At 31.5% G+C, this 26528-nt stretch overlaps 2 protein-coding genes and 1 pseudogene across 2 annotated transcripts; 1 reads left to right on the forward strand and 2 right to left on the reverse strand.

The window, feature by feature from the left end:
- Positions 1 to 2090: 2090 nt before the first annotated feature.
- LOC142537726 (uncharacterized) lies at positions 2091 to 2396 on the reverse strand. Its single transcript, XM_075643221.1, has one exon. The coding sequence runs from the start codon at positions 2394 to 2396 to the stop codon at positions 2091 to 2093; it is 306 nt and encodes a 101-aa protein (XP_075499336.1).
- Positions 2397 to 6687: 4291 nt separating this feature from the next.
- Positions 6688 to 9241, forward strand: LOC142537947 (inositol transporter 4-like; annotated as a pseudogene).
- Positions 9242 to 11422: 2181 nt separating this feature from the next.
- LOC142532691 (uncharacterized) lies at positions 11423 to 14052 on the reverse strand. Its single transcript, XM_075639061.1, has 2 exons — positions 12648 to 14052; positions 11423 to 11947 (listed from the first exon to the last, which is right to left on the reverse strand). The coding sequence occupies exons 1-2, from the start codon at positions 13947 to 13949 to the stop codon at positions 11885 to 11887; spliced, it is 1365 nt and encodes a 454-aa protein (XP_075495176.1). The 5' UTR covers positions 13950 to 14052; the 3' UTR covers positions 11423 to 11884.
- Between the last annotated feature and the right edge of the window lie 12476 nt (positions 14053 to 26528).

Below are 26528 nucleotides of genomic sequence, written 5' to 3' on the forward strand. Positions count from 1 at the left end.
TTGGTTGAATCAGTATCAGATATTGCTTCTTTGAAGTTCATTGGATCACATCCAACACAAGGCTCACCATGGCCTTGTTCATGAAGAAGCGTGTATCTTGCAGGTGGTCTGATAACCCTATCAGACCTTCTAGGAGCGTGTACTTCAATTACTGGTTGTTGGGGATTAGGTTCAACTTCTACAGTTGAGGGAGTATCTTGAATTTCTTCAAGTTCTATCATCTTGTCTTTTCTATCTAATTGAAATTCTTTTTCTAGAAAGGTGGCATTTGTTGAAACAAACACTTTTGCTTCATTGGGGTGATAGTAATAATATCCAACATAATTCTTTGGATATCCTACAAAGTAGCACAAAGTGCATCTACTATCTAATTTGTCTCTCACTCTCTGCTTCACATAAGCAGGACATCATCACATTCTCAAGTTAGAATATTTGGGAGTTTTTCTCATCCATATATCATATGGTATTTTATCAACTGCTTTAGTATGGACATTATTCAACAATATTGTCACAGTTTCAAACGCAAAACCCCAAAACGATATAGGCAATTCAGTGAATCTCATCATGGATTGAACCATGTCCATCAAGGTTCGATTACGACGTTCAGAAACACCATTTAATTGTGGTGTTGATGGTGGAGTCCACTGTAAGGGAATCACATTCTCTTTTAGATAACCCAAAAATTCAGCACTCAAGTATTCTTCACCTCGATCAGATTGAAGTGTCTTAATACTCCTTTCCAGCTGTTTTTCTACTTGAGATCTAAATTATTTGAACCTTTCAAATGCTTAAGATTTATGTTTCATCAAATAAACATACTCATATCTCGATTGGTCATCAGTAAAGGTAATGAAATAGGATTGCCTATATTTTGTACTAACTACTTAGTGGGCCACAAACGCCTGTGTGGATCAAATCCAGTAGGCCATGCCACATTCCACGTTTCCATTGAATGAAGTCTTAGTCATTTTTTCTTTTAGACATGACTCACAAGTAGGAAGAGAATTTATGTCTAACAAGTAAAATATGCATTCTCTCACTAGTTTGTGCATCCTTCTTTGAGAAATATGACCTAGTCTAGCGTGTCATATTTGTACGGGATTTGGATATTATATTTTTCTCTTGCTTCTTGTTGTTTTTGTATGTGCTTGGATATTGTTCAATGGGATATCTTTTAATTTTAAGTTATAGAGATCGTTTGTTAATTCATCGGTTCCAATCAAACATTCGTTCTTGTATAAATTGCGAACATCTTTAGAAAAACACAAGAATAACCATCCCTATCAAGCATGTAGATAGAAATAATATTTTTAACCAATTTAGGAACATATAAAACGTCTCTCAAAAACAACTGAATTCATTGTCTAAAATTAAAGTAACGTCTCCAATGATAGTGGCAGCATTCCTTGTTCCATTTCCTAGATTTAGAAATGTCACCATCTCAAGCCTCTTGCTTCTTCCCATCACCTGAAAATCATTGCATAGATGAGAATCACATCCGGTATCCAATACCCAACAAGAGGAATTAACAGAAACATTAACTTCAATTTAAAACATATCATGTCTAGAACGCTTCTAGGCAAGATACTCCGTTCAATTACGCCTCCAATGTTCAGGCTTGTTGCGATGGAAACAGACTTATTCTGACTTGTCAGGCTTTGTGGGCCCTGGATTTGGTTTCTTTTATGGCTTCTTGTTGGGCTTGTTCTTCTTCAGGGGGCAGAACGCTTCTTGCCTTTACTTTGGGCTCCCTTTTTCGTACCGGATGATGAGCCCACTAGAAGAACATACTTTTCCTTTTTGATTGTGGTCTCATAAATAGTAAGCATATTGACTAACTCTGCAAGGGTGGGCTCAAGCTTGTTCATATTAACATTAACCACAAATCCATCGAACGAGGCAGGAAATGATAGCAAGAGAATATTAGTTGCGAGCTCACTAGGAATAACCACGTCAAGTCTCACCAACTTCTCGATGAGCTCAATCATCCTAACACCATGCTCATGGACCGAAGCCCCGTCTCACAAGCGTGTAGTCATGAGTTCTTTCACAGTAGCACGTCTCTCTGAACGAGTTTGTACAGCATACAATTATTTCAGATGAAGGTGAATGTCAGCAGCATTCACCGCCTCCTCGAACCTCCTCTGAAGTTCATTCGACATAGAAGCCAACATATAACTCTTAGCTTGAAGATCATGGACCCACCATTTCTCAAGCTTAGCTAACTCAGTCTGACTGACATTAGCAGATGCTTCCTTCGGTGGCTTCTTATTAATCACATACGCAATATTTTCCGAGTTCAAAATAATCTTTAAATTTCGAAACCAGTCATTATAGTTACGGCCAGTCAATTTGTTTTGATCGAGAATGATTGAAAGCGGGTTACGAGCAGTCATCGTAAATATAATAAAAATGAAATAAGATAATTGTTACTGATAATTTTAAATTAATTCTAAGATATAAAATATGGATTTTTATTTTATAAATTTCCCTCCCACTATTTTGACATTTCCAACACCCTCTGATGAAAAAAGAAAATCGTATTTCCTTAGTGGCCACGTAGAGTCCAATTAGACAATTATAATCCCGAATAATATCAGCTAATTATAATTTCTAAAATTTAGAATCCAATTGCATCCATATGCAACCTCTGCATGTTTCGCCTCACGTTTAATAAGGACCCAATAATATGACGCCGTTTATTTTCACGTGTCAAACTTACCCATCAATATTGAATTGTAGTGGACGATCGCCATGAGTTCCCCCAATAATATAAGCCGAAGTCATGGGAGTTCAACTCAATTCACATCATATGTATGGTGGAAGTCACAGCTTACCGGCGTCCAGGCCTCCCCAATAATATGAGCCAGACACTGTCCGCGAATAGCGTTCAACATGCAACCGCGGTTGATGGAAGGCAAGAAAAGTTAAATTCTTTTAATTTTTACTTTTTCGGTTTGATATAAATTTTGAATCTTATTCAAAATGAGAGAATTTAATTTTTAAAATTGTCTCATTATTTTTCTTTTAAAATCGTGTGCCACGAGTTTGTATGTTGGATTCATGAAACTATATTATTTAATAATATACATACATGCATACTACTATATATCACATATATATCATAATATGACATTCAACAATAAATAAGGATGATCGATCATCAACAGTATTAGATCCATGTGAGCCATACATGGATTCAGGTCCGAAACCCATGTGAATGTAGGTATGCAAATGCAACTTATTGCAAGAGCTTCCAATATTTTATATATCTTCATCTTGTGCATCGGGCCCACCATCTTCCAGTCTTGATCTCCCACTATTTTTAATAATTATTTTTAAATAGACATGACACATAATATATACATCTCATGGGATGGTAACAGGCCATAAACTAGGTCCACTTTAATAATATCAAATATTAACAAAATGAATAAAACAATAAAATATCCTAACATACACCTAGTACACTGGTCAAGACTCTCGATCATCCTTCATATATTTAATATCAAATATAAACATCAATTAATTAAAAAAATTTAATTAATTGATAAATCGCGCATATAATAATTTTTTTACTAACCCCCACAATTATTAAAAAATTAATAAATTAAATAAAAACATTTATTTAATTTCCAATTAATTCAATAATAACTGATTTCTTGTAAAACTCACTTTTACCATAAATAATTAAAATCATATTCTAATTATTTATTTTACAAGAAAATTATTAATTTTTCGAAAATTAATTTTTTTAAAGAAATAAATTGAACTAATTTTCATAAAATATCAATTTAATCCAAAGTTTTGAAAAATCAGAAAATCACACCCTAGGTTCAAACAATTCAAGCCCATTATGTAGCACAATGCCCGATATATTCCTGGTCAACTGTCCGCTCTGCCCGCCCACCCGCTGCCCGAATGTTTCGGGCAGTCGCAGGACTCATGTGCGGGAGCGCGCAGCGCCCGTGCACTGTGCGCTGCGAGCTGTCTGCCCGGAACGGTTCCGACAGATTCGAAATTTTTTTTATCAAAATTTTATGGTGCAAAAAAATTTTCTGAAAAAAATTTTTGTATGGTTATAAATAAATTATTCAATATTTAAAATCATACAATATAGAGAACATGGCTCTGATACAACCTTTGTGAATCGTGTTCTCTCGTGCCCAAACACAGCGGAAGTTTTAGAATTTAATTTATTTTGACATTCAAAATTATTATTTGAGCACTCGTATGGTTTTAATAAACATACATAGGATGTTTGAAATTTTACCTTAGTGAATTTTCACTTGGCTCGAACTACGCTGGTACAAGCGAACGTAGCTCTTGTTGTAAATCCTACGTACGTTCTTCAAATATCATATGTTCAATCTTCAAATCAGGTCCACGACTGAATTACTTGTTCATCTTCCAACTTGCATTAGTAAGTATAGAAGGATTTTTCGTAGAGATTAATATGAAGTTGACGAAAACAAGGAGAGTGGGAAGAGGTGGCTTTTTGGAAAAATCCCTTGGCTTGGAGGCTAGGGTTTCGAAAATTGAGAATGAATTATTGTGTTTAACCCTAGCCTAATACACATATATAAGCTTATGATTCATTAATTAAATTAAATACTTAACGAGTTTAATTAATTAATTATTCTAGTCCAACTAGTTTAATTAATTAATCTTTTACAGTCTAATTAAGAACCTTAATAATATTTATAATGGTTTTGTACTCCTACAAGCCAATTATACATATACACATTATATTTAATTTAAATCCTTTATAAATTCAATATTTGAATTTAATATTTAAATGATAAATTCAACTCCAAAAATTTATCATATCCAAAATTTAATAGCATAAATTCAACTCTTTGAATTTATTTCTCAATGTTTTCTATAAATTCAACTCGAATTTATTATCTCAATATTTTATATAAATTCAACTCGAATTTATTATCTCAATATTTTATATAAATTCAACTCCTTGAATTTATTATCTCAACAGGGACAAAATAATCCAGTACTTGTGTAACCCTCAATGGTTCAGGGATACAGCTAGCCGTGGGCTCACAACTCTTTGTGATTCAGGACATAATCCTTCATTCGGGCTTACCCTAATTTGACTCATTCTATGCATCAACAATTGATCATGAGAATGTCAGAAATCATATTTCTGATTAAACCCATCGAATCATGGTAAGAGCATCTAGTAGCATTGCCCCATGATTCCCTAGGTATCCGTGATAGTGCCTGCAAGAACGAGTCGATTATGATTAATGTACATTAAGGTCCCTTTATCTCATATATCCCGATCGAATCTGTAACCATTGGTTAATCGAGGGTTGCATAAGTATTCGATAACTCTGTGAGACATCTTTGAGAATAAATATTGGCATCACAAGTACAATTGGAAAACTCATTCTCTAACGTACATCTCATACTCTGGCCAGAGATTCCATGCACTATTATTTCATCAGATTACAAAGGATATTCACACCCGTAGGTGAACGGTGAATTCCCGACTACAATGCACTGGCTCCTACATGTATCGCAACTGTACCCAATCTCGCCACCTGATGACCCTCCTGGAATCGGTAAACGAGTCAAAACACAACCCTAGCATAAAGAGCCTCAGTATTGTCCCGAGCTGTAAGGACTAATGGTGTACAATCATAACCATGGATTTATCCTCTCGATGAATGATAACCATTTGGAATGTCCTAGGGAGGACAGTTCGGTATAATCATGATATGACTATCCATCTGCATGTTTGGACATCTTTATGCTCTTACCAAAAACGCGGTACATAACATCACAGATGCTAGTCTCGAGCTCAAGCGACCTTTATCCATGTTTTAGGTGGCTGAATTGACTAGAAACGAATTAGATTATACAGTATTTATAAATGAGTTTCAATATCGAATTACGATTCATTTGTATTAAAATATAATCAAGGTCTTTATTTATGTTGATCACATGAGTATACAGATAAATAAATAACAAATCATGAAATAATGAATTATATTAAAATAAAGATTGTTTATTACAAATGAGTCAATAAATTCTCGAGTCAACAGTTTGTTCACAGACATCTTACTCTATCAACAACGTGATTGATAGTGAATTTAGAGTCGGCAAACTGCATACGAAAGGACTGTGTTCTTATTTCTGGGTTTACATTTAGTCGTTTTTAGTTTCTTTGGTCTTTTTTTTCCCTTAAGAGTAATCTGCGAAGTTGTCGCTTTCGTTTCTGGATTCGATCTTGTTTAAGTTTTTGCTCGAATGTAGGGAGTACAGTTTGGTTATACTGCTTAAATCTACCACGGATTTATTATTTAGTTCTTTGTTTTTTTATTCACTCTTTCTGGGATTCTTCTGGACTTGACATTGGATTAATTTATTGACAAAAACATTAAGAACTTCCCCAGATTGGGCGATTGAAAAAGGTGGATTTGTTTACAGAATTGAATGTATTTTTGGCAGATAAAAATCATCTGCAGCGTCTTTTCTTTTCAGGCATGAAGTTTTGGCTGATCTCGAAATACTGTGTTGAGGTTCATTTCGAGAAATAGGTTTCGGGTGAGATGGTCTCATGAATATTTATCTATTAGACGAGTAAAAAAATTTCATGGATAATCCAAATAAGAGATCTGTCTCACAAAATACGACCGTCTCAAACAAGTTTTTGCCCATTTTCGGGCACTAAATCAAATGGAGGGAGCCGTTAGTAAACGGGATAAAACAGAATTCACAGAATGCTGGCGCACGACTTGGAAGACACCTTACATCATGCGCCTCGCCTTCTCAGCTGGCATAGGAGGGATTTTGTTTGGTTACGATACCAGTATGAAACTGCCCTGCTTTTTATTTACTTTTGAATTTGATCTGCCAATTTGCACAAGATTTTCTATTGTCAATTATCTTTAACATGACTAAATTTGTGTTGCACGATCACTAGGAGTTATTTCTGGTGCACTGCTCTACATTCGAGACGAGTACCCATCTGTCGCCAGACAACATGGCTGCAGGTAACTCCACAATGACAACATGTCCTCCAACGAATTTTTGTTTAAAGCTTTGTGTGTGAATTTTCTGAAAAATGGCAAGTTTCCCCCAGCGAAAATGTGTATAGACACCCCATTTCTCCTACCCTTGTTTCTGCTCGCACCTTCTCTCGGACAAGGCAAATTACAATCTCAAAGATTCATGCCATTTTTCGTTCGTGGTAATGCTTATTTTTATTCATCGATGTTAAGGAAACAATCGTGAGCATGGCAATAGCAGGAGCTATCATTGGTGCTGCTTTTGGTGAAATGATAAACGAAAGTACGACCGAAAGAAATCCATTCTTTTGGCCGACGGAATTTTTTCCTTCGGTGCAATTGTCATGGCTACGGCTGTACGCCCTTGGATGAAAATTGTAGGAAGAATACTAGTCGGTTTAGGAGTAGAATGGCATCCATGAGTCATGACTGCACCACTTTATATTTCTGAGGCATCCCCTGCTCGGATCAGGGAAGCCTTGGTTAGCACAAACGGTCTGCTCATCACAGGAGGACAATTCTTGGCCTTACCTTATCAACTTGGCATTCACAAAGGTAGTTTATTTTTCAGAAGTTTTATATGCTCAAATTGTTTACTATCTTTAAACACATTGTGTATGTGTTTTCAGACACATGGAACGTGGCGTTGGATGCTCGGGGTAGCAGGAGTTCCGGCCATTGTTCAGATCATCTTGATGATGTCGCTTCCTGAGTCACCTAGATGGTTATATAGGCATGTAGAAACATCCTAATGCCCCATCCTTACACTAATTTACCAATATTTACCATTGTGGAGGAAAATTTGATCAAAGATTTGATGAAACTTCTCACACGAACCACCTTGATCAAGACAATGTTAAAGAAGCTAGGGAAGTTTTGGAGAAAATCTACCCTCCCCAAGAAGTTGAAGATGAAATGAACGCTCTGCAGTCTTCCATTGAAGCTGAAAAAGCCGAGGAAGGGGCTTTTGGAAAGGGCATACTTTCGAAACTCAAGAACGTTTGGCGAAACAACGTTGTAAGAAGAGGCCTATAAGCGGGCATAACCGTTCAAGTTGCTCGACAATTTGTCAGCATAAACACCGTCATGTACTACAGTCCTACAATTGTTCAGCTAGCGGGATTTGCTTCTAACAAGACAGCTATAGCACTGTCCCTCATCACATCTGGCCTGAACGCCATTGGCTCAATTGTTAGCATGGCTTTTGTTGACAGATTCGGGAGACGTAGATTGATGATTGTATCTATGTTTGGGATCATAATCTGCCTTGTCGTGTTATCTGTCCTATTTTACGAAGCCTCCGAACACGCACCACAAGTTAGCACTTTCGAATCTTCCCATTTTTGGTGCAAACTCGACTTGTTCCAGTTTCTTGCAAGCCATACAACCATCTTCCTGGAACTGTATGTCATGGGTGAAACGAGACACGCATTGCGGCTTTTGCGCCAAAGGAGACAACAAAGTAAAAGAATATGTGTGTCGATTCTTGGTGATACTATGGACACAGATCATCTCTAACATCTTAATAATCTATCTTGTTTTTAAATCTTATATCTAGTATCAACCGGGAGCATGCGTGGCCGCAACTGATGCTGTCAAATCAATGTGTCGTGGAGAACGTCGTACGTGGTATACAGAAGGCTGTCCAAGAAAATTCGGGATTTATGCGGTTTTACTTCTTGGACCATACATAATATCCTATTCACCTGGCATGGCGACTGCGCCATGAATCGTGAACTCGGAGATATATCCACTACGATACAGAGGCATCGGCGGAGGAATCGCAGCAGTTTCGAACTGGATTTCCAATCTTGTAGTCAGCCAGACATTCTGAACTTTAACTGAAGCAATAGGTTCTTCATGCACATTTCTCTTATTTGCTGGATTTTCGTTCATTGGGCTCGTGGCGATCTTTCTCCTGGTACCTGAAACAAAGGGACTGCAGGCTGAAGAGGTTGAAAAGATGTTGGAGAAGGGATTCAGACCGAAGTTGTGTGGCGGTTCCGAGGAAGGTGATGATTCCGAGTGAAACCGTGCGTGTGTTTTAGCTCGTCACAAATATTTACAGCAGTTTTTTGTTTTCGGTTGTTCGTATTATACATTTACAAATACTGACGGACTAGGACAAAAAATTAGAGTTTTCAGGTTTCTTAGTTTCTGGGATTGGTGATTTTTATCATGTGATTTTCTGGGGCAAATAGCATTTTTAATTCGAATATTTCTTTATGTTTAATTGATGACTGCACAATATTTTTATTTTAAATTAGATGATCAATTGATTTTCTTGACTTAAAACCTAGCGTAGATAGCATGGTACATTTACTGTCACTTTCTTTGAGAACATCTTTTCAGACTCTTCACTGGCAACTGGTACACGGAATAAGATAAACATGTGATATATAATATAATAATATGTTAATGATAAATAAGATGTAGGATATTATATTTAATATTTGATATGATTTTAATAAGAGTGATTAAATTTATATATTAGATTGTAATGACAAAATTAACATTATCATAATAAATTTTATAATTTCAAAGTTGTTGCTTGAGTTCATATTTATTATCTGTTCATACGTCGATAGTGCTTGCATGATTTATTTTTTTTACCTAATTTTATATATTATATAATATGATAATTGAGCCTTTAATTTTGTGAGTCAAATCAAATATAAATTTTTAAGGTTAATCGAGTGTACTGATAATTTTATTGAGATTTATACAAATCATTTATATAATTATATCGAGTTCATTTATATAATTATCATATTATATAATATATAAAAATAAATAAAAATTTTATTTGATTTTAATTTCTACCTACAAGTGAAATGAGAGAATAATAGGGTTTATGATTTTTATATATTAAAAGCAATTAAGTCATTTGTGGTGTTTTTATCATTAGATTAAAATTATCACATCTCATAAAAGAGATATTTTATCCCTATATAAAATTATTCATCATGATCATAGACTTTCTAAAAAGATATCAAACGTGAAACAAAGAGAATTATTTATCAATATATCTCTTTATCTCATGTATCAAACTATAAAGTACAATTACTCAGTTAAAAATATTGAAATATCTAATATATTCATATATGACATAACCTTAACAATAATAAATATTTCCTCAGTTAAATGAAGAAAGAAAGCAAAGAAGCATTACGTAAATATTTGGTGGGGTCGGTCCGTCGGTAGCTGGTTGGGGTCGGGTGGGGTGGGCGGCTTTATCATGAAGAGGAATTGTTCATGCACGTTCGTAGGCCCATAAAATCAAAACATTCAAAGTTCCACAACCTAATTTATTATCATTATTACGATATTCTAGAAAACTACACATTATTTAATATTTTTAACAGTCTTGAAAAGTACTTGTTATCCATATCTCATATTTCTTAATCCTACTTATTTTAATGAGTAGTTTTCTAGTGAGACGATCTCACGAATCTTTATATGTGAGACAGATCAATCCTACTAATATTTACAATAAAAATTAATACTCTTGACATAAAAAATAATATTTTTCATTGATAACCCAAATAAAAGATCTGTCTCACAAAATACGATTCGTGAGACCATCTCATACAAGTTTTTGTCCTATTTTAATAACGACTGAGTTAAGCATCAAATTAACAATTCGAAAATTTTGAAAAACAAGATTAATACTTGTAATTAATCTTACACAAAGATTCCAAATTTGAAACTCAATAATCTCAAATTCTAGATGCTTGTTAATTCAATTCGAAAGAGAAATTAAGTGTGGCTAAAAACAGGTTGTGGAGGTCAATGGATGCGACACCGACTCTGTCTACTCAGGTGAAAATTACCATAATCGACAAGAAATTGCATGCCAACTAAGGGGTCGTTTGTTTTAAATTTTAAAAATATTAATCGTTTCACGTGGGAACAGAAATCACCATGGGTGGGTTCAAATGGCCAAAATGATGGAGGATCTTTTCTCTTCTTACAAATTTCATGCGCCAAGTTTTCATGGAAAGGAAATGGAATTCATTCTGCTCTTACCTGTATTTTGGTAGCACGACAATCATGAAAAGCAAAAAGAAAAGGATCTGAGTCTTGAGAAAAGAACCCAAAACAAGTATTGGATTCTGTAGAAAATGCTAGTTTATCAATTGATGAGAGTTTCTTAAATTCACTCTTCATTTACAAGTGGACTCAAACATAAACATAAGACCTCTTCGATTTTGGAGTTTCACTCGTACAACTAGACCAAGGGATCTTTGATGCGTCATTCATCTTTGAATAAGTCAATACATACATGTTCAACTGGTTGAACCTCGACGAAAACACCAATGTTAATACATAATCTCAATACGAGAAAGACTAACATATCATTAGTAAGCGTATAAAATGACACCACCCTAGCATCATGAACAAAGGTGTAAAATGACAAGCGCGTATTACAAACCAAACTCAACAACACTTGACTTTTAAGTAGAGGACTAGTTCAGAGAATTAGCAAAACCTTTCAAAGAATTCGGAATCACCAAACAAAACCAAGGATGACAGCCCCAACCAAAGCTGTAAAACAAACTGCAGCGATCAGTAAAATAATAGCAAAAAAAAAAATGGGGCCATAAAAGTCCCCAAAAATTAAAGGTTATGTCATCTTCTTGCCACCAGCTTCTCAATTTTCACCATTGATATTTTATCTTGCAAACCTTCAAAAACCCTCAACCACCCTCTCCATTCCGTCAACACGCTAAGCTATATACACCCAACAGCACACCATTAATTTCCTAGGCACAATATAATATAGTATAATACAGTACATAACGATATAATGCATTAATTAGGGAATTTGAACATCTAAAATGCCTACTCCATTATGGACTTGAGGAAGAAGCTTCGTGTCTTGATTCTCTCAAGTACCCAAGAAGTGTTTCAGCCTGTCAAAAGTGAACACATTCCCATTCAATCAAAACATTGGGTATAAAAAGCCGGCACCTTTTATTTACAGATCAAGAAACAAAAGGCAAGAACAACGAAAGCAACACTGCGGCAGTTGTTAAGAGGAAAGATGGTAACGTAGAACATAAATACTCCCCACATCTACCTAATGAAAGATAACAAAGAAAGCAAGAACAGCATTAAACAATGAATTAGGACCAGACCCTACAAGTGGACCACGAGATTATTACATAATCAGAAATTTGGTGTTAACTTGTGGTGCTAATTTTAGTAAACTCAAGCTGTCATCATCATCATTAAGAAAAAGTCCACTTGCGAGATAAGTGTCCATTTTAACAGTATCTAATAATTAAGACAACTTTGCAGAACCTACTTCCTAAGTAAATCATCCACTCACGCTTCAAAGCTAGTCAGATAGGAAGGATAAACGTTGATTCAATGATGGTCGATTATTTTCTTAGCTTAGCCACATGCTAATTGAATAAAGACCAGTTTTCATCAAAATTTGAAATCCAAGAAAGGTAAATATCAATCCAAGATTTTCCTAATCAATGGTTTAAAACACTAAAACAAATGTCGTTTTGGATATGTTGCTGCTAATTGAGCACAGGAACTAGCACCAAGAAAAATAAAACTTTGTAGTAAAAATATAAAAGATAAAATACAAACGAAATCAACCTTATGTTTAGCTTTCGCCGTCCCGATCTGAGACAAGGCAACCAGCGGCGGTATTCCTCCCTCTCGCACAAGAAATCCCCTGTTTCTAACACTCTCACCACACAACTGCAACAAAGTTAACACCGCAAATTCCTTCCCCTTTTCACTGCTATCCTCAATCGCTTCCACCAAAGCCGGGATCCCACCTTCTTCAACAATGGTCTCGCGCCCCATTTCAATCCCCGCCAAGCTACTCAACACCACCATCGCCTTCTCCGCTAGCCCAGTGCCCTGTTCACAAACAAGACCCAACAACGGAATCACTGCCCCGGCACTAACTGTTCTTTCTTTATTCAATTTAACAGAACAGAGCTTATAAAGAGTGGTCAAAGCGTCCTTTTTCCCTCGATTTGAACCGTTTAACAGCAGTGCCACCAGTGGGGGTATCGCACCGCAAGCTCCAATTGAGAGCTTATTCTCATCTATTAAAGACAGACTCAAAAGAGCGCAAGCGGCGTTTTGTTTGGAAATCTCGGTACCTGTTTTCAAGACATAGATTAAAGATTTCACAGCGCCTGATTTTGTGATCAACGTTTTGTTGGATTCGTGAAGTGAAAGGTTCAGAAGAGCCGTGACAGCGTGTTCTTGGGTCATTGGGTCGGAACAACGGAGGAGAGGGATTAAAGCGGGTACTGCCCCGGATTCACCGATCAAGACCCGGTTGTCGGCCCGATTTTTCGCCAACAGTCGCAATTTAGCAGCAGCAGATCTCTTCACAGCAACTGACGAAGATTGTAAACCATCGACACATAATTTCACGGTGGGCTGCAGGTCTTCAGGTGAGATACTGTCAATAATTTCCGTAGAAAAAGTCTCTCTCTGCAAGAACCCAGAACAAGGTTCCAATTCGGGCTTGAACTCCATGTCCGAGTTGGGTCCTGGGTCGGGAAGAGTAGCAAGGCGCTGGAGCTCCCCGGAGATGTCGCTGGAACAAGCAGAAAAGTCACTGAACGCTTGCGAGACATCCAAAATCTCATTGATATCCGACGAGGAGGGGCTCTTGAAGGTATTAGAAGATTTCTTAGCGAGTTCGCCGAGTCGGAGGTCGACAACCGAGTCAGTAAGAATCTCCGACACATTCCGGGATCTCTCCTCATCATCTTGGAAGATAGTAGAACGGATTGTCCGCATAGAACGGCCCATGGAGCGGTTCAACTTAACGGAGGACGGCGGCGGTGTGTAGTAGTAATAAGGCCGCGTTTGGGGGTATCGAGCAGAGATGTCTGGGTTGGAGTGAGAGTGAGAATCTTCTACAGAAACCATGGTGAAATCATAAATGGTGGGATGCAAGAAATTTTGCAAAAGTGAGAGAAGAAGAATGAATGGTGGATTATATAAATGAGTGGATTTGGTTAAATGCAAAAGAATTTTGGCGTTGCTCTCAAACTCAACCTTGCAGGCCAAAACGGACCATAATTTTTCTTTTTTTGTCCAAATATATATTCTCGTATTAGTCCATCTCAAAAATAAAATCCATTTTTCATACTTAATAATTAATTTTATTTACGATCAGATTGTATTACGATTTTTTTTTATTAAATAAGTCAATCTTACTCATATTAATAATAAAAAAACATTTTGTCATACATTCATTTCCAATAAATGAATCCAAACAAATAAAAATCACACTTTACATAGGACTAAGAAATAAATAACAAAAATCTTTGTAATCTATACATTCCCATTTCATCAATCCCCGATACGCCTCGACAATGTCTAACCGAAATATGTGTATGTCGCAAAAAGAACTGTCGGAAAAAAGTCGCTATATTTGCTTTCGATGCCAAAGAGTCTAGGCAAAAACTTGTTTGAGACGGTCTCACGGGTCGTATTTTGTGAGACGGATCTTTATTTGGGTCATCCATGAAAAAGTATTGCTTTTTATTCTAAGAGTATTACTTTTTATTATGAATATTGATAGGATTGATCCGTCTCACAACTTAGGATTCGTGAGACGGTCTCACATAAGACTCACTCAAAAGTATAATTCCAACATTAGGTTTGAAGGATAAAATTGAACATTGAGAAGCTCTTTTAGTAACCAGATCTGAGCCGAGGATCGGAGCTGAGAGGTTCATTTGAGTGTATTTTTTTTTATTTTGATCAATTATTTTTTAAAGAAAATGACATCCTCAATTATATTTATTATTTTACAAATTTAGCCGATTAATTCGACCAAATTGCGGACCTATGTTTGGTCGATAATGATTATAATAAATAGTAATCACTGCAATTAGATGAACATGGGATCTTTTAGCATATAGTTTCAATTGTAAAGGAAACGTGTTCATGCGATTTTTATATTTTTAGTTTTTTTTGGGTTTGTTGTGTGTTTAAAATAATATAAAAAATTTAACCTCCAAATTTAATAAGTTGTATTTGTTACAATTTAAATATAATACAAGTATTTGACATAGTATAATATTGTATAGTTATATTAATGTTATATTTGATTATATTGTTTACTAAAAATTCAAAATATTTCTCAAGCGCCTCGATTTATCTTACAAGTCTAACACACCTACAGTAGTCCCCTCGAAAATTTCCTCGCCAGCAAAGAATTTAATCATAAGCCGCCTTAAATATACATGAGTATGTCTCTTGTGAGATAGTCTCACAAATCTTTATCTGTGATACGGATCAACACTACCAATATTCACAATAAAAAATAATACTCTTAGCATAAAAAGTAATATTTTTTCATGGATGACACAACAAGATATCTGTTTTACAAAATACGACACATGAGACCGTCTCAAACAAGTTTGTGTCAATCTATAGGTGGTATATCGTATTGAAATCCGTATCAAATTTTGATATATGAAAAATATTATGATTATTAAAATATTTGTGTATTTATTTCGATCCACTAATTTTGAGATTAGACAATAAATTACAAATTTTGTTCTATTTTAATAATTAATAAATGTAAGTGAAAGAAATATATAAATGAATATTATAATTCTAATTCAACTATTTGTTTGATATCAAATAGATAATTAATGATCAGATAATGATAGATAAACAAATAAGAAGATGTGTATTGTGAGACGTTCTTACGGATCTTTATTCGTGATACGAGTTAACTTGCTCTTTTTTATAAGTGATCAAAATAGAATATCAATCTTACGAAATTGACATGTGAAATCGTTTCACATGAATTTTTTTGAATAAACAATATATAAATTACATTCAAATATTGGAATAGATTTGATTGTTAATCATATAAGGCAACGCATATTTGATTTTTTTTTATTTAATGCATGCATGTATGTAAGTCTTTTTTTAGTACACACATGTATAATATACATGTTTATTTTAAAAAGACGTACAATCCCACTTTATTTTATATAATATATATATATATATATATATATATATTATTTTTTTGAATCGTGTGGATCTCAAAACAATATATTTATTTCACATCTAATTTGTTATGGTCTTGCATATACATTTTTTTCTCTTGTCGTACTCAAATATCTTACAATTTAACGTGACTCAACAATATAATTGCACCTAATGAGTGAGTACTCTTTTCACAACGATCTGCTTTAGTCACGGATTTGAACAAATTATTTTTTTTTGGGAGATTCAACAAATTTTAAGAATATCAAAATTATAAAATTTAAAGATATAAAAAAAAATTATACAATTGTAAAAAAAAAAATTTAACGAAAAAAAATTGGTTACTCGTTGCATACACTTAATAGTTTCCAATTAGATGGCGTTGATCTCCTCATGCTCACCCCGCTTCTCTGGTTTAAAGCATTTTCGTTTGTTTAATCACAATCGGGGGAGGTTGTTTCGAAAGTAAAAGTCGTAGAAAATATATAATCTCTTTCGAAATTCCTAATGTTTCCAGATATATATGCATATCAGAAAATGAAATAGAAACAAAAAATGTTTTGTTAATAAAAAAATTGTTAATAACAAGGCTTTTTTTATTTTATAAAAAATGATCGTTGATGATAACAATGTAACTCAAACATGATATGTAGATCATTTTCTAACTAAATATGAACAATCGTTAGGCCATCTCCAATCCTGCGCCACAGGGTTCATCTCCAATGAAAATAGCGCAGCTCCATCTCCCCTGCGCCAAAATAGAGCATTTTTCTTTTTTTTTGTTTTTGTTTTGTTTAATTATAAATATTATTTATATAATAATATTATATAATATAAATTTAATAATTAGATATATTTAAATAATAGTATAATATTTATTATATTATTTTAATAATTAGATAATATTTATTGTATTATTTTAATAATTAAATATAAAATCATAAAAATTAAAATATTTAATTATATAAAGTTATAAATATATTTTACAATAATTTTGTAATTAAACATCTAATAAACAAATTTATTGAATAATATTTAAACATTCAAATACACAGTTAAAATAAAAATACAAATTCGAATTCAGATAATTTAAATGCAAATATAATAAAAGATAAACAAACTAAATCATAAATAATATTTATAGTTGTTCAGATGTTTAAATTTGGATTCATATTAAGTTCTAAAAATAAATTATCTGTATTAAAATTATGTCAATTTTAATAATGAAGCATTTGTATTAATTCTTATTATACATATTAGAGTTAATATATATAAGAATCAAATAAATAAATTTAACTATTAATAAAAATAAAATTATAATTATAATACTAATATTAACATTAATTATAATTATATTGTTAAATTTATAAATAAATAGTAAACAAAAAGAATATTCTAGGAATATACTTTTTAGTATAAGATTTGAAGTAAATGGGTTTGAGATGAATATTATATTTGATGTAGAAACTGCACTATTTTGGTTAAGTAACTACATCGAAAATAGATTTATGGCTGGAGATGGCCTTACCTCCCAACGAGATATATTACATTTATTTTTAAATAACGCACTCAAAGCTTAGATTTTATTATTAAATGAATTATGGGTCCTTTTCATGATAAAGCTCTCATCTTCCTCTATTAAAATCCACATGAAAATAAAATAAAAAAATAAAGTGAAAGCAAGGTGACGAACAAAAGCTGTCTCGTTACATTTAAGTCGGGACATCGACTTGCGAACCCTTATATTTTTAAGTTGACTTTTCCAAATTCCAAAAGAAATGTTTTGAATGACGCTTGACCCATTAAATTTATTTGTTTATAAAATGGATAAATGTAATTTTTCTAGTAACTTTACAAACATTTTTGACACAACGGACAAGGCAAGATGACCACATACGGTTCACTTTAATAAATTTTGTTTAAAATAAAAAAAATCCAGGAATTGATTTCGACGAATATTTAAACAATAATTGGATAAGCCGACTACGAAATAATGGCGTCATGTACTAGGGAAAATTATATCTTGATTTGTGTTGGGTCAATTAATTTTGCTCTAATATCAAATCAATGATCGTTTCACAGATAAATTTTATTTTGTGAGACGAATCTCTAAGCCGACCGAACTCATGTAAAAGTATTATATTTTTGTGTTAAATACTTTTATGATAGATATAGATGAGATCATCTCATCTCATAAATATGGACCCGTGAAACGGTCTCACAAATAAACATAATATAATAAAAAACAAATTAAAATAGATGGTTGTGATTTATTATAAGAGTGTCCCCAATGCCTATCCCATATTTGCATAATGTTTATTGTAAATCTCCATTGGATTTATGATCCTGAGAATCAAACAAAGCTCCTGTTATACGGAGTATAAGAGTATAATCAGCGATTTTTCCCAATATTTTTTTTTTTGGAAAATAGAATTTGTGTGATGTATATGACAAAAGTAGTAAGTATTCAAATTGGAGCAATAAAGTTTTTATTAAAGTATAACTTGAAATTCAAATATTTTGTGGCATCATGTTACAAATTAATTTTCTATTTATTTATAAAATAATGATAGGGAAATCATAAATAATTGACAAAGCGTTTAATTTCGAATTTGGAAATACTTATCTATAAAAATGAAATGTAAATAATGCGACGCTCTACTTGATGCAAAAAATATTGTATTTATATTATATATTATACTTAAAAAATGATGATGTGACACTATATATGTTAACAGAACATTGATATCAACTTAAGAGAAGGGTTGGTGGCCAAGTTTATTTTTGAAAACATTGAGATTCTAATAACCCTTTTCAAGAGTATTATACATTATATTTGACATCCATATCTATAGACCGATTATTTGATATAATTACTCACTTATGATCTCTTTGGTCTCTTATTCCCAAGAGTATATATATATATATATATAATGTCCTATTGGAACATTAAAAGCAGTTTTATATCGATCAGATTATTTTACTTGAATCTACTAAAATCCTGATTTTAAATCAAATTTTGAAAATATAATTGCATATACAAGTCTGTCTAATAAATATTTTTTAATAGAAATAGGATGCCTAATCCATTTTAAAACCTTATTAATGGGTTTATAATTTATTACCAATCTAGGAACACCTCTTTCCTGCTCAGAATGTTTATTAACATAAAAACAGTACATGACCAAAGAGATTGAGAATGTTTTATTAAACATTTTTCTAATAAAGAATGAATTTCATTTTTGCATAATTCTAAATATTCAGAATTCATTTGACAAGGACGAGTCTTGGTAGGAATATTCTTTTCATCAAAATTCTCTTCATATGGAAGAGAGATAATATGCTTCTTTCTATTCCAAAAAGCATTTGGTAAATCATTACGTATTTCTAATGAGAATTTATTATAAATAATCTTAATTTTTTCTTGTAATTTAGGATTATTTAATTTATCATCTATAATTAATATTTTAACTTCTTCTTTTAAAGAATTTATTTGAAAAGTTTTACTATCAATCTTTTCTTGTAATTCATTAAGAATTCTATGAACAAGTTTAGTTATAAACTTAAAAGAAACAGGATTACCTTGAAAAGTTCCTATAATACCTGTTTCATCAACATAAGTTAAAGGATATATTTGATAAATAAAAGGAAAACCAAGTATAAGTTGGTTAGAAATATCTTTTGCTAATAAAAAACTGGTTTGAATATAGTTTTTATCTTTGCAAATATAAACTTTAGGTAATTTATAATTTATCTCTAATGGTTCTCCTCGTGCATGAGAGAGAGAATGAGTAGTTTTATGAAAGTATTTTGTAGGAATTAATCCTTCCTGTATAACATTCAAATCTGTACCACTATCAATCATAGCAATGAAATTTTTCTTATAAGAATTATCAATTAATAAAGTAATATTGGTGTACCATTTTTGAGATATTATCATACTTAAAACATATAAATGCTTTTGATTTGGATCATGAAATGAAATATCTTCAAAATTATTAAAACTTTCAGAATTATTAACTGAATTATTTGTTTCAATTATGAAAATACGATAATTTAAACTATTATTATTATGTTGTAAAATCTTTACTTGTTCTTTAAGATTTTCTATTTTTTAAACTAAATCCTGTATAGTAACTGGATTTTGTTTACTATATTTTTGTTGTAAAAGATTTTTTACTTCTTTCATAGAATAAACTTGTTCTTGTTTAACTAAGAATGTTATTATTATTACTAGTTGAAGCAGTATTCTCCATTTGATCTATAATTGTAGATTTTAATACTGGATCCTTAATTATTTTAAGAAATTCTAAAATATTATTGTTAGTTAACACAATTATATTTAAATCATTAAATTGAGACATGAGTTTATAAAATTCATCATTTTTATCTTTATTATTATCTATATGATTTATACAAGATCTTCCTTGTATATAATTATTACATTCATCTAAATCAGAAATCTCTGATGCACTATCTAGTATTTCATCTGAAATATAAGATTCTAACGAACTATCAGTTTCACTGTCAGAATTATTATTTGAATCCATTATTATTTTAAATAATGTTTCTTTTAGATTTTCATCTATAACTAAATTATTAATTTTGTTTTTAGCTCAACATTGATTAGCATAATGTCCTGGCTTTTTATATTTTCTACAAATAATAGAGGAATATTTTATATTCTTATTATCATCTTTCCGTAAATCACGGCTTTATTTTCTTTTCTTCTTTTTATCTAATTTTCTTTTCTATAGATTTTTTCATCTTTATCTTTAAGTTTTTTCTTACCTTTATTAGGTAAGTCCATACCAAATTGATCACAAAATTTACCTAATTGTTTTTTCTCAAGTAAATTCTGTCTTTTAATTTGATTATTTAATTTTAATTCATTACAAAGAGCTAAACCTTCTTTAATACATGTATTAATAAATTTCCATAAGTATAATTTTCATATGGAATATTAATTTCATCTTTTTTTAATACTTTTCTAATTCTTTCAGCAAATAGAAAAGATAAACCATCTCTAAATTTGGCTTTCCAGAAACTATTATTACAATTTGGTATCTCATAAATACGAGATAAAAATGTATCTTTATACCATCTAAAATCAGTAAGTGTTTTACATTTGAGATTACTTAATAAAGTACGAATCTTTTCACTATCATAAGTGAATTTACCAGTAAAATGTTCAATCATTAATGTCATTATTAATGAATATACCACATTTTCTGATTGAATATTATTTTCAATTTTTATTGAATTTATAATATCTTCTTTTTGGGATTGATTTAAATAATTATCCCACCAACCTTTAAGTTGACCAGTAAAACCTGATATAATCATCTTAGCAATATTTTTATCATTATTGCATGTAGTTTTACACACAGTACTATACATAAGCATTCTGTGAGCAGTATTATAAATTTGCTTATCACTAAAACCATCAATATTCCATTCATAAATACTTTTCCCATATAACTATTAGCAAAGATATATTCTTGTTCTTCTATAAGAACATCCATGGGAGTATGTCTATTATAATAATATTTATTTTGGGTAGGTCTATCTGCCCATTTAATTTTATTAATTTCTTCATCAGAATAATTATCATTATTCTCAAACTCTTCATTAAGAGTATTTAAATTCAGATTTTTAAATTTTCCTTCTAATATTTTTTCTATATCAGAAACAGAAGATTTAAATTTAAAATCCTTTATATCTGGAGGGGATTGAATAGAAGAAGTAGCAATAGAAACAATATTAGTTTCATCTTTAGACTGTATATGAACATCTGGTTTTATCTGATTAATGACTAAAACAATTTTATCAATACGATCCTTAAGAGAAACTATTTCTTCTCCTATTATCGCAAGATATAAATTTGTATAATTCTGTTTTTCACTTATCTGATTAATATGTTTAACAGTTATTTGTAACATATCGTTCTCAAATAATTTTGAAAAAGCAGTAAAATTTAAAATTTTATTATTTTTTTCTATAATAAAAGATTCTTGAGGAGGATAAACAGATTTTTGAATCTGTCCAGAAGAAAGTTTATAATTTCTTTCAAGAATAGAAATATAATCTATAATAAATGTTTTAAAAAACTAAGGAACAAAATGAATCAATTTATTCTGGATTTCACAATATTTGTAAAATTCCGAAACAATATATTCAAATTCTTCTTCAGAGAAACTTTTAAAGTACCAATCTCTGAAAGATTCCCATTTGGGTAAATAAAATTCTGCATTGATTTTTGCTCTAGCAAAAGATCCTTTAGTAAAATCAATTTTTATTTTACTATCCATTAAATACTAAAATTCATTTCTGAAACTGTATCAGTTTCTCTAACTTTTTGAAAGTTACTTTTATGAACAATATTGTTTTGATTTATGATTAATTCATCTACTGTATCTTTTACAGAAGACTCTACATCTTCTCTTATCTGAGAAATAGAAGCTCTAGAAGTTTGAGGAACATCCACCATATAATCTAAAAAATGACTAGATCTTGATCTAGCATAGATAGAAGATGGTAATAATCTTCTTTGTTCATTATTGAACTGTATTTGAACAGATCCTTCATTATTCTGAATAACTTGTTGTAAATCTCTATTTATTATAGGATTTCTAGGAACAGCTTGTTCTATTATCCAGTTTTTTGGAAATTCAATTTCTTCCCATTTTGTAGATCTACGGGTTGTAATAATAGATCTATTAAAATTAGTTTCTATAAGAATAGTTTCATTTAATTTTTTATCAATTCTTTTACACATAGGATTCAGTGTAAATAATGGTTTGTAATAAATACGATAACATATACATATAACTTCTGTAACAGGAGTATAATTGTAACCATGAGTTTTAACATTTAATGTTAAATAATCTAATATATTAATATCAGACAAAGATAAAGATAAATTAGGATAAACATCAAAATATACTGGACCATGAGCCAGACTAGATTGAATTATTCTCATAAGAGATTGTTTCCAATTCAAATTTCTACCATCTCTTAAAGCTGCTATAAAACTTTCTGGTAGTCCTTCTAGTGTTAAAGGTCTAAAAGCAATGTGAATTAAACCTACATGAATAAATCTGTAATTTTTCCTATAAGGCAAAATATCTTATTGTTTAACAATCTAATAGCCATTTCATTATTATGAAGAGGTACTGATGATTCTGTAGTTTTAACTACCTGTTTAAAACCAATTCTTTCAAAGGTTCCTAACTTATAGATAATTTTAGATTCTATCTTAGGAATAGTCTATTTATTCAATAAATCTAAATTTTCAGGTAAATCATATTCTTCATTCAAACTGTTTTGAACAGTTTCTTTCATACTGAAAATATTCATTTGAATAAAAAGTGCTAAATTATTATCCAGACTATTTCTATGGCTCTGATACCATCTGAGGCTTAGAATCAAAGTGAATATGATACGTGACATTGTTTTACCAAAATTTTCCTTAGTGGCTTTCGCACACATGGAGGTTATTGGTTTCCAGCCTATATACTATTTTCAACTCTTACTGAGCTAAGAAAAGGAAGAGTTTAAATTCCAGAATAATAATGAATATAAGATTCTTATTTGGAACTTTTACAAAACATAAAAGATTTATAAAAGATATACCAAAGAAATTAAACAACTAGAGGATTTTACCGAGATCTCATAGAATCATAAATTCATAAAAATCATCCATAAACGCCTTAAACGCCATTACTCGGCTCAGCAGGCTGAAGGGCTACAACATGAATTTATTTTTCCTGGTTAAACTCGAACCTTGTGTTTACCATTTCTTGATTCATCTTTTTACCTTATGTTCTAACCAAATACTCTTATATTACATTAAATTCCAAAAATTTAAATAGATCTTTTATTATCTCAATTTGATTCCAAGAACAAATAAATATAGATCATGTCATAGTAAGGTAATAATTTAGCACGAATATTTTAGCATGTCATTCAGGCTAATTCTTATGAAATATAAAAATTTAAAACAGTAAACAATAAATAAAAACAGTATAACTTACAAGGTTGTTATCAGAACTTCAAATTTTTATTGATAAACTTCAGAAGGGTTGTTTACAAGAGAGAATAGAGGGGAGCAAACTCAACCGTGTTCTTCTAGAACACAGAATAAACCTATAAATAGATAGAAGAGTCGGACATGAAACCCCGGATTCCATCTCAAAATATAAACAGTAAAATGCTTTATTAAAGCAAACAGTAACATGGTTACAAAATTCAAAAAGTATACAGTGATATGCCACCCACTTTTGTCATGATATGCCATGATGTGTTATTCCACCAACTCTTGAAAATAGTGAGATTCCACTTCCACCAATTTTAATCGTCTTTGATATTATCCTTTAGGGATTTTTTCAAATTTTCGAAGATATCATCTATTTGAGATAATTGAGGAATATCATCCTGTGGATCCTGTGCTTCCTGCATTTGCATTAGATGTATGAATTGATTTTCGCTTGTTTCAGACGCCATAGATTTATCTGACTTTGAATCAGAACATCCAATATTCTGAAAAAGATCCTTTTTCATTTCTTCAATATAAACCTCAATCATTTGTTCTTTTGTATAGATCTCAGAATATTTCTGAGTAAGAATCTTGAATGGACTCATAGAAGCTTTTTATTTTTCTTGTTGATTATAAAATTCTTTCTGATATAATAAAATTTTCTCCTCCATTTGATGAAGAGTGTCATAACCATAAGGTTTTCCAGTTTCTGGATCATCACTGTAATAATTTTCCCCAAAATTTAGTGGAACTGACTCGCCATATGCAAGGGATTCCTTCATCAGTGTATCCAAATTCTGGTTGTCAGTTCCAGATCCAAGGAATTCCAAATTCCATGAAGAATAGACATAAAGTCTTACCATCAATCCAATGTTCAGAGAATGATTTTTTAATACTTGGGGAAACATTTAACCAAGTATTCATGGGTTTTATAAAAACCTCTGGCAAAATCTTTGCAGATGGACCAAATATCTTCCACCAGATTAGAAACCAATTTGGAACTGGATGATGAAAAATATTTTCACAAATCTTTAGAAACCATGTATGTTTCCTCTTTTCATTTTCATAAAACAGAGTTTTATTAGAACTTTCAATATAATCCCAAAAATTGAATTTAAAACTCATTTTATGACTTTCAGAATAAAATTCTTTTTCAACCAATGGAGATATACCCCATTCTTCAATAGATATTATCTTCTTGATAATAAACTTTGAGAAGTTATAACTTCCTTTTTGCTGAGTATTACTGAAAAAGTGAGTTATATCAACACTTTTTGTAGATAACAGAAGATTTTCATAAAATCCTCTTTGTTTGTAAGAACCATATACATATGATGTATTGGTTAAATATCTTTCCATGATAGTCCATGGAGTTTTTTCCCATTGGGTATCTTTTTCATCTATAAGAAGAATCAATTCACGATATTTTGTCTCTGTATATAGAGCTGAATCATTATCATCTTCTTTGATGATATTAGCATATGATGCTGAAGATTGAGAGCCTGTATTACTTCTCTACTTTTATTTCAAAAATTCTTGAAACTCATTGTATAACTCATTATTTTGCTCAGTGTTACTGGCTGATGAACTAGATAAGTTCTGGGCTATTAGCCTCTGGGCAATAATATTAGGGGGTTTTTCCCTACCACCTCGCCCTCTATAAGAGGACTTTCCTCTTCCTCGAGAATGCATATCTGTAGATAAAGACATTAGGATAAATATTCTCGAGTTAAGAAATCTGGCAAGTGATTATCTTCACCTTTTTTATAAATGATTTCAAAATCAAAAGGAGCTAAATGAGCCTGCCATCTTGCAAACATTTGCTTAAACACATCATGTTTAAAATCTTTATTAAACATAAATTTTATAGATTTGCAATCAGTTTTTATAATAAAATTTTGATTATATAAATCATCTTGAAATTTTAAAATTCATCTGACAATAGCTAAAATTTCTTTTGCTACTGTAGAGTAATTTTTCTGAGCATTATTCCATTTACCAGAATAAAATCTAATAAGATATTCTTGTTTATTTTGAGGATATTTCTGTTTTAAGATTTCCTCCAAAACCTATATCTGAGGCATCAGTTTCAACTATTTTATCCCATTAGGGATTAGCAAGCATAAGACAAGGAAGATTTTTCACCTTTTCCTTAATATTTTTAACAGCTATAGTATGTCTTTCAGACCAAGGTAAATGATTTTTCTTTAATCTATCATATAAGATAGCAGAATCTTTAGTAAGATCTTTAATATAAGTAGAAATATAATTCAAACTTCCTAAGAATCTCTGTAACTGAGTTTTATCAGTCATAATGTCTGGAAATTTCGAACCAAATTCTATACTTCTCTGTATAGGAATTATTTTTCCTTTCTCAATTATATGACCAAAAAATCTAATATTAGTTTGAAATAGAATCATTTTAGACTTTGATATAACAAGATCCATTTTGAATA

Source organism: Primulina tabacum, chromosome 2 (assembly GCF_025594145.1).
Source record: "Primulina tabacum isolate GXHZ01 chromosome 2, ASM2559414v2, whole genome shotgun sequence".
Classification (NCBI taxonomy): Eukaryota; Viridiplantae; Streptophyta; class Magnoliopsida; order Lamiales; family Gesneriaceae; genus Primulina; species Primulina tabacum.